At 38.4% G+C, this 10,053-nt stretch overlaps 1 protein-coding gene and 1 pseudogene across 1 annotated transcript; one reads left to right on the top strand and one right to left on the bottom strand.

Moving 5' to 3' along the window:
* Nucleotides 1-381: 381 nt before the first annotated feature.
* On the top strand, nucleotides 382-3,430 carry LOC111454629 (annotated as a pseudogene).
* Nucleotides 3,431-3,992: 562 nt separating this feature from the next.
* On the bottom strand, nucleotides 3,993-7,218 carry LOC111454132 (probable LRR receptor-like serine/threonine-protein kinase At3g47570). The gene is made up of 2 exons (XM_023095464.1): nucleotides 4,482-7,218; nucleotides 3,993-4,399 (listed from the first exon to the last, which is right to left on the bottom strand). Exons 1-2 carry the CDS (start codon nucleotides 7,135-7,137, stop codon nucleotides 4,014-4,016), a joined length of 3,042 nt encoding a protein of 1,013 aa, XP_022951232.1. The 5' UTR covers nucleotides 7,138-7,218; the 3' UTR covers nucleotides 3,993-4,013.
* Between the last annotated feature and the right edge of the window lie 2,835 nt (nucleotides 7,219-10,053).

Genomic DNA, 10,053 nt, shown 5'->3' with positions numbered 1-10,053 from the left:
TTTTTTTTTTTTTTTTTTTTTTTTTTTTTTTTTTTTTTTTTTTTTTTTTTTTGCTTTTTTCTAACTTGAAAAAGAAAAATTTGTAATGTGTTGACCAGTAAGAGTTAGGCCAGAAAATTAATCCATCAACGAACAGTAAAATGGTAGATTGTCTCTAGTCAGCGTGTGTTTTGGAAAAAGAAAATTCGTATTATTTCTGAATCGGTGTGTTCAGGCGAGCTTAGTTAGGAGCTTAAAACAGAAGCACTCAGTTCATAGTTCATCCTGGCGCCCATTGTCAAGAACTCCTAGATAGACATGGCTGCTACTCCTCAAATTGCTCACTTCATTAAGGCTGTAGCTTTCTTCAACTGCATACTTCTCGGTGTCGTTGGTTCAACCATCGACGCCGACAAAATGGCGTTGCTTTCGTTCAAGTCTCGACTTGGCTTCTCAGCTGCCACCTCTCTGTCCTCATGGAACCAAAATTCCTCACCCTGCAACTGGACTGGTGTCAGCTGCAGCAAATATGGCAGCAGAAGAGTGGTTAAGCTTCATCTTTCTAGCATGGGGCTGTCGGGCTCCATACATCCTCATATTGGAAACCTTTCCTTCCTTCAATCTCTCCAACTTCAAAACAACCAATTCACAGCAACAATCCCTACACAAATCAATAATCTTTCCCAGCTCAGAGTTTTAAACATGAGTTTCAACGACTTACAAGGTGAGCTTCCATTCAACTTCACCGCAATGCCTGCCCTTGAGAGTCTTGACTTGACATCAAATCAAATCACAGATCGACTTCCTAAAGAGATGGGTGTTTTAACCAAGCTTCAAGTCGTGAACTTGGCACGAAACCAACTCTACGGCACAATCCCCGCAGCCATTGGGAACATTTCCTCGCTCGTTACTCTAGACTTAGGGACCAATTTTCTGAATGGATCGATACCAAGCCAAGTGGGTGAGCTTCACAATCTCAAGCATCTTGTGCTTCGTCTCAATCATCTCTCTGGCCTAGTTCCACCCAACGTGTTCAACAAGTCCTCATTACTCACCCTTGCCTTGGCTTCCAACAGACTTGAGGGAACATTTCCAGCTGACATTGGAGACAATCTCTCCAATCTTTTAGTCTTCCATTTTTGCTTCAATCAGCTTACTGGAACAATCCCTCATTCAATCCACAACATGACCAAAATTCAAATCCTACGCTTTGCTCATAACTATTTTCATGGAATGCTGCCACCAGGTTTGGAAAATCTCCCTCAACTTTCATATTACAATGTTGGGTCGAATAAGATTGTCAGTGTCGGTGATGATGGACTTAGTTTTATACGTTCTTTGACGAACAACTCGCATCTCGATTACTTGGCAATCGACGATAATCAGTTGGAGGGTCTAATTCCAGAAACTATTGGAAATCTTTCGAAGGATCTTTCAGTGTTGAACATGGGTGGGAATCGTATGTATGGCAACATACCCTCCTCAATATCTAATTTGCGTGGCTTGTCTCTACTAAATTTGAGCGATAACTTGTTATCAGGTGAAATCCCACCTCAAATAGGCAAGTTGGGAATGCTACAAATGCTTGGTTTGGCTAGGAATCGATTTTCTGGTAACATACCAACCTCACTAGGAAATCTTCAAAGATTGATTGAATTTGATTTGTCAGGAAACAGTTTAATTGGTGAAATACCAGCTTCTTTTGGGAACTTTGTGAACCTATTCTCGTTGGACTTGTCCAACAATATGCTGGAAGGAAGTATACCAAAAGAGGCACTCACTTTGCCTCATTTAAGCAAGCTTTTAAACCTATCCAATAACCTTTTTAGTGGGTCTCTGCCGAAAGAGATTGGGTTGCTACAAAATGTTGTTGCCATCGATATCTCTAATAACCATATCTCTGGTAATATTGTTTCTTCAATCAGTGGTTGCAAAAGCTTAGAGGTACTGATAATGGCCAGAAATGAATTCTCAGGCTCCATTCCAAGAGCTTTACAAGATCTTAGAGGCTTACGACGTCTTGATCTATCCTCAAACCATCTTTCAGGCTCCATTCCTAGTGAGATTCAGAATATAGCAGGGCTTCAGTTTTTGAATCTCTCTTTTAATGATCTGGAAGGAGCAATCCCTATGGGTGGAGTATTTGAAAGCATTGACAACATTTATTTAGAAGGTAATCCAAAGCTTTGCTTGTATTCTTCATGTCCAGAAAGTGGATCTAAGAGTGCAAAACTAATTAAAGTTATAGTCTACACGGTTGTATTTTCAACATTAGCACTCTTTTTTGTGATTGGTATGGTCATCTGTTTTAAGAAGAAGAAATCGATGGTTGTACCATCGACCGAGTTGCTGAAGAGGCAATATGAAATGGTTACTTATGATGAGCTGCGTTCAGCAACAAGGAATTTCAATGAGAAGAATTTGATTGGAAAAGGAAGCTTTGGTTCAGTATACAAAGGAAATTTAAAGCAAGGAGTTCCTGTGGCTATCAAGGTTCTTGACATGAACAGGGCTGGTTCTATAACTAGTTTTTTGGCAGAGTGTGAAGCCTTGCGGAATGTGAGGCATCGAAATCTCGTTAAACTCATCACAGCATGCTCCAGCATAGACTTCTCAAACATGGAATTTCGAGCTTTGATTTATGAACTATTGAGCCATGGAAGTTTGGACGAATGGATTCAAGGCCAAAGAAGCCATGAAAGTGGAATTGGACTCGATATCCTTGAGCGAGTGAACATCGCCATTGACATCGCTTCAGCGATAAATTACTTACACCATGATTGTAGGTTTCCTATAATACACTGTGATTTAAAGCCCAGCAACATTCTTTTAGATGAACACATGACAGCAAAAGTAGAGATTTCGGATTGGCTCGGTTGCTTATGGAAAGTACAGACACTCAATCTTCTATCACTTCTACACATGTTCTAAAAGGTTCCATTGGTTACCTTCCTCCAGGTTTGTTCATCACACAACTCATCACATGAATAAAATCAATGCTTAGTGACTAACTATCTAGAACTTTGAAACTGCAGAGTATGGCTATGGAGTAAAGGCAACAAAAGCAGGAGATGTGTACAGTTTTGGAGTAACATTGTTAGAACTTTTTACAGGGAAGAATCCAACAGATGAATATTTCACAGGAGAACTCAATTTGGTAAAGTGGGTAGAATCGTGTTTCCCGAACGATTTGATGGAAGTGATAGATTTCAAATTGTCAAAGCTTTGTGTGGATTTGAAACACGAAAATCAAATCATAAATTCAGATAAGCAGAAGGGTTGTTTGATCCAAACAATTGAAGTTGCGCTCTCATGTACAGTGAATTCTCCGACAAACCGCATTGACATCAAAGATGCTCTTTCAAAGCTTAAAAATGCGAAAGACAACCTAATTTGTAAGAAAAGCGTTTCATGCAGCGAAGATTACTCAGTTCATGATTTAGAATATTGAGTACAATTCTAATAATGTAAAGATCACCAACCTGAGAGATGACCTAAATTTGAAGTGCGCAAAACTTCGGTGGAGATCAATGAAGGAGCGGAGCCAAGGGTTTGCAGAAGACTCTTTTGATGGCGGCGCTCAAAAGGAGGAGCAAGTCGGTAACACGACTCTGCACAATGCCTTCGAGGAGGAGGCTGTTTATCTTAATCATTTTTTAGTATGCCTTATCAATCTACTTATACGACTAATTAAATTAGTCATGATTCTGATACTATGTTATAATATTGTCCATTTTGAGTATAAGTTCTCATAGCTTTACTTTGAGTTTATGGTATGAGAGCTTATGCTCAAAGGGAATAATATCATACCATTCTGGAGAGTCGTGTCATCTAACAAGGAGATCTAACCATCCATACTGTCCATTTTAAATATAAGTTATCTAGATGTATTTTTTACTTATAAACTCATGATCATCTTCTAAATTAGTCAATGTGGGACTCCCTCCAAACAATAACTACCCGTCGGTGAGTCGGTCGAGTTAAAAAATTGCAACGAATGTTACCCTTAGACGGCAACAAATTGATGTTTTGTTTTACTCATGGTTCCCATTTGAATGATGAACAAGAGTGGCTCTTATCGTCTTGAGCTTTACAAACACATCTTCCATGCTAATACGTTTATCAGGCGAATTTGCAGTGCAACAGAGTCCAACACCCATGACATCAACCAGACAATCATACTGTTTTCTTGGGTTAATCTTTTGTCGTTCATAGTATAAGTTGAAGCGTGATTCCAACAGGGCAGCGTCCACTATTTCATCCATGTTATTTGGATAACCCAACTCAACCCATTTCATCAAGCTCAGCTCTCCTGAAAACCCTTCATCAGTTGGACGTTTCCCTGTAAAAAGCTCCACCAATGTCACCCCAAAGCTATACACATCTCCAGCTCTTGTAGCCTTCCTTCCCACTCCATACTCTGCAAAACCACACACCTTGCTTAGTTTCGAATACCCTTTAAAGGATTATGAATAAAGCACAAAACTTTAACGTTCACAAACCTGGAGGAACATAGCCAATGGAACCCTTTAAGACACGGCTCGAAGTAATGGAAGATGATTGGTTGGTTTCGCCTTCCATCAGGAAACGAGCTAACCCGAAATCCCCAACTTTTGCAGTCATGTCTTCCGACAGAATAATGTTGCTGGGCTTTAAATCACAGTGGACAATTGGAACGTCGTAGCCATTGTGGAGGTAATCCATCGCAGAAGCAACGTCAATGGCAATGTTCAATCTCTCCACTAAGTTCAGCCCACTTCCATTTTCATGAAGTTTGTGCATATGAATCCATGAATCCAAGCTTCCATTGCTTAAGAACTCATAAACCAAAGCAAGAAACTCGTTCTGCTTCAAGTCAATGCTGCAGCATGATGTGATTAGCTTAACAAGATTTCGGTGTCTCACATGTCTTAGAGCCTCACACTCAGCAAGAAAGCTCCTCACAGAACCAGCTCTCTCTGTGTTAAACACCTTGACTGCAATACCAATCCCCTGTTCCAAACAGCCTCTGTAAACTGTCCCAAAGCTTCCTTTCCCAATCATATTTTCTGGGCAGAAATTATCCGTTGCCAGACAAAGCTCACGATGGGAGATCATTTCAGGCTTACCCTTTACCCATTCAGTCGATACTGACAATGGAACCTTTGATTTTCTTCTCATGAAGTAAACAACAGTTCCAAATACAAGAAACATTGCTAACAATGCTGATAAAACAGAGATGACAACAATTTTAATCACCATTCCTTTTGTGCCTGTCGTTGCACATGAGAAATATCCACCACAAAGCTTTGGATTGCCTTGCAAATAAAGGTTGGTGATATTTCTAAGCTCCATTGGAACAACTCCCTCGAGATCATTAAAAGAAAGGTTAAGAGTTCGAAGAGCATTCAACCGTTGAAGCTCATCAGGAATGGGGCCTGACAGATGGTTGGAGGAGAGATCCAGAAGCTGGAGGCCTCTTAGATCATCAAACGTTATTGGAATAGGACCTGAGAGTTTATTCCTCGCCATTATCAGTACCTCCAGGCTTTTGCAGCCACTAATTGAAGAAGGAATGTTACCAGAGATAAGGTTGTTTGAGATATCAATGGCAACAACATTTTGTAGAGACCCAATTTCTTTGGGGAGAGACCCAGTGAGAAGGTTATTGGATAGGTTCAGATGCTTGCTTAAAGCAGGCAGAGTGAGTGTCTCTCTCGGTATACTTCCATTGAGCTTGTTTTTGGACAAATCCAAGTAGAGCAGATTCTTAAAGTTCCCAAAAGAGATGGGTATGTTACCAACCAACTCGTTTCCTGATAAATCAATTTGATTCAACATTCGAAGATCACCCAAAGAACTTGGAATACTACCAGACAATCGATTCCTTGCCATAAGAAGCATTTGAAGCTTATCCAATTTGCCCATTTGAGCTGGGATTTCACCTGATAACGAGTTATCACTCATATTTAGAAGAGTTAAGCCGTGGAGATTAGAGATTGTTGTGGGTATCTTCCCATAAAAACGATTCTCTCCCATATACAGCTTAGAAAGTTCTTGGGAGAGATTCCCAATGGAATCCGGAATTACACCTTCAAATTTGTTCCCCTCGAGAGTTAGAAAGGCAAGGCGAGAGCAGTTTGTCAAGGAAGTGATGAAATTGAGGCCCCCATTTGCATCTGAACCCACAAGCTTGTTGTACCTGATGTTGTACATTGAGAGATGGTGAAGTTTCTCGAGGCCTGGTGGGACTGTCCCTTCAAGAAAATTGTCTCCGAACCGTATGATTCGTATTCTTGTAATGTTATGCATCGACGCAGGGATTGTTCCTGTAAATTTGTTGAAGCAAAAGATGAACACTAAAAGATTGGGGAGCTTTTCTCCAATATCCTTGGGGAACGTTCCCCAGAGGTGGTTGGAGGCCAAGGTCAGAGTAACCAAGGAAGACATATTGTATATGCCGGGAGGAACAGTCCCAGAAAGGTTGTTAACGGCGATAATCAGGTTCTTCAAGTTTGGAATGTTGGACAATTGGGTGGGAATGGATCCGCCGATTGAATTTGTTCCTAAATTTATGGTAACAAGCGAGGTAAGATTACCAAAAGATGGTGGGATTGCGCCGTAGAATCTGTTTCCGGCCAGAACAAGAACTTGTAGCTTGGTCAAGCGGCTGAGCTCGTCCGGGAGTCTGTCATTGATTTTGTTGGACCTCAAGTCAAGGGTCTCGAGATCAGCCATTGTAGTGATGTTGGAAGGTAATGGGCCTTGTAAATTGTTGAAACTCATATTCAAAACTCTCAGGCGAAAAAGCTTATTGATTTGATGTGGGATTTGCCCTGTTAGTTGATTGCTCTGGAGTTGAAGTGAGCGAAGGAAGGAGAGGTTCCCAATGTGAGGATCGATGGCGCCGGAGAGTTGGAAGCCGGCGAGATTCAGGGCAACCACTCGGGTTTCATTTGTGTTGCAGGTAACGCCGACCCAGTTGCAGGGAGATGAAGTTTGGTTAGTCCATGAAAACAGGGGATTTGGAGGCGGAATGGTTTGAAATGCTGACTTGATTGCAATCAAAGCCTGTTTGTCTGTGTCAAGATTCAGAGTGGCCGAGCTGACAGGCGGAAGTGCGAGATATTTGAGAAGAACAATGGCAGAAAGAATGGCAAATTTGAAGTGGGTAGCCATGGGTGGATGTTGAATTGAATGGCAGAGGAGAATGAATCTTATAATCTGATCTCGAACTCACCCTAACGTGCCAAGACTTATATAAACAATTGTTGACTTCAAGATGGACAAAATGTAAGTCTCAATTGGCGTTCCAAGATGCATACGAGTCCCTCCTTCCATATGTTATAAACAATAATTAGCATTATGAACAAGCCATTATGTCATGTCGATTTTCGAGGCTGCGAGATTCAGACCGTGACCAATAAGACGAAAGCGAAAATAAATAAATAAATAAATAGAAGAAAGAGAACAGTAATTTTCAAATATTTAAAAGATGTTCCAAATGTAAAAGAAAATACCAAAGATGGGAAAGGGTTGATGCTCCCGAATGACCCCTCTGTGACTACACAACCTCGTCCGGCAGCCTGCGAACACCTGAAAAAGATAGGAAAACTGTGATGAGTATAAAAATTATATTCAGTCAACAACGCTGATAGTCACCCAGTCATTGCAACTCTTAGGAATTTGTTTTAATAACCTTATTCAAAAATAAGATCTTTAAATTTAAATATATTAAAGAACCTTAAAATCATGAAAAATCACCCCAAGAAAAAATATGGTTAATCAAATATTTCATGTCAATAATATTTGTATAATAGAAAGTACGAAGAACTAGTTGAATTTCTCAAGATTAGGGTTACTCATATAGGGTGGTGTTACCGACATAGATAAAAAATTATCTAGTAATTCATATGAGTAACTTAAAGCATTCTCACTTAAATCAAGTTGATGATCGTTGCAACACCATCATCAGACTTGACATTACCCTGAAGCAACGAGATGTAAAAAAATGAAGAGATCCTAATCGAGAGAGTCACAAACTCCTTACGAAAGAAACAACTTGGAATGAGCTAAAGATTTGGAAGCTTGAACTACTTGGACGTGGAAGATTAGACCGTTCAAGCTTCAACAATTGACAACATCATCAACTGTTAAAGTATGGTGAATATCTCCGACATGCTTATACAAGGTGATGTTTGCTTATGGCCGCAAATCGAAGTCCTCCTTAACGACCCTATCCCAGTGTCAAGTAATTAGTTCTCCATTTATTTGCTTATACATGTCATTTTGTAACTATATAACTCCTCGACTTTTACATGTTCATGCTTACTAAAGTAAATTTGCATAGAAATATACTATAGAAGGAAGTAAGTAGTCATCAAATCTTCCTCCGAACAAGTGTTGTTGATATGAATCAAGACATTTTTCGACCATACCTCACTAAATTCGAAGAGGGTAACAAATTGATCTTGCTACGAGTCTAGTAATAGAACTTTTTCGACCTACATATATTCATCAACTAACAAGCTTAAGTAGTATCGGGAATTGTTGGAGTCTCATATTGGTTAATTAAGGAGAAGATCATGAGTATATAAACAACAGATAGTATCTCTATTGGTATTAAACATTTTTTCGAAACCAAAAGTAGAGTCAAGGTAGTTTATGCTCAAAGTAGATAGTATCATACCCTTGTGGAGGTCTGTTGTTCCTAACATGGTATTAAACTCATGCCTTATCTTAACTTAGTCATGTCGAATAAAGAAATTGTGGGCCACAAAAGTGTAGTCATAATGACTCAAGTATTGAACAAAGTGTGTAATTTGCTCAAGAGCGTAAGAGAAAGAGGCATCAGGAGAAGCTCACAAGTATCGAGTAAAGGGTATATTTTGTTCGAGAGCTCCAAAGAAGAAGTCAAGCCTTGATTAAGAAGAGAGGTTGTTGAGAGCTCGAGAGAAGAAGATCTCAAGGAAAACTCTATGGTGTATTTCTTGGAGCTCCACGTGGGTTAATTAAGAGGAAGATCATGAATTTATAAGTGAGATACATTACCTTTATTAATGTGAGGTCTCTAGAAAAAACAAGTGACATTGACTTGTAATTTCACAACTAAGATTTTATACGTGAGTTGACCAAATATATCATATAATAAATATTTACATGGTCAAGTAAGCTAACTAAATGACCACTTATATTATGATTACCGACCTAATAAATCATATTATAAAATACGATCATAAATTATTATTTTAAATATTACGAATTGTGATCAATTTAAACATAGTTCAATAATTAAAATATATTGTAACAGTCTAAACTTATCGCTAGTCGATATTATCATTTTTGGTTTTTTGCTAGTTGACTTCTCCTCAAAGTTTTAAAATGTGTCTGTTAGATAGAGGTTTCTACACCTTTGCTATATATATATATATATATATATATCCGCTTCATAATTCAAGGACTTGGATTTAAATGATATCTTAAAGTCAACAATTATTTAGTCAAGTCTTCCTTTTATCTCTTCAAGTCAAATTACGTATGTTGTAGGGTGAGTTCGAGATTATATTTGAAAATGCCAAAAATAATAAAAAGAAAATGTTGGATTAAAGTATAAGTTTGATCCATAAACTTTGAGCGATATAATTCATATTATATTGTTGATCGAATATTTCAAGACAAAAACATTTATTTGATGTTTGAATCATTTCACAAGTTAGATTGATCATGTCAAGATTCAATGATTCTAAACATGCAATCTAAACCACGTAGAATTGCAATAAGGATAACATAAATTTATTAGTCACTAATCTAAACAATAAAAATAACATACATGATTTTATATAGCCTCAAAATGGAAACAGCTCAACTTTTTAGCAAACCATTTCAAAAATTCTAAATTTCATATTTTATGACCAATAATTTCTTGATTTTTGTTTAACTTGACCTGAATTGAAATATCTTGTGATAATTTAAACAATATTTTCTTCACATTTTCGTTAAAGTTTATATTATACGAGAAGTCGTGACCGACTTAACTTTGGACTTGGTCTTAGGCATCCACCAACCAACTGAGCTTTATATTCAACTCTCATGCTG

This window comes from Cucurbita moschata, unplaced genomic scaffold (genome assembly GCF_002738365.1).
Source record: "Cucurbita moschata cultivar Rifu unplaced genomic scaffold, Cmos_1.0 Cmo_Scf00016, whole genome shotgun sequence".
Classification (NCBI taxonomy): Eukaryota; Viridiplantae; Streptophyta; class Magnoliopsida; order Cucurbitales; family Cucurbitaceae; genus Cucurbita; species Cucurbita moschata.
The sequence above is the reverse complement of the archived record's forward strand: the minus strand, read 5'-3'. Positions and strand labels throughout refer to the sequence as shown.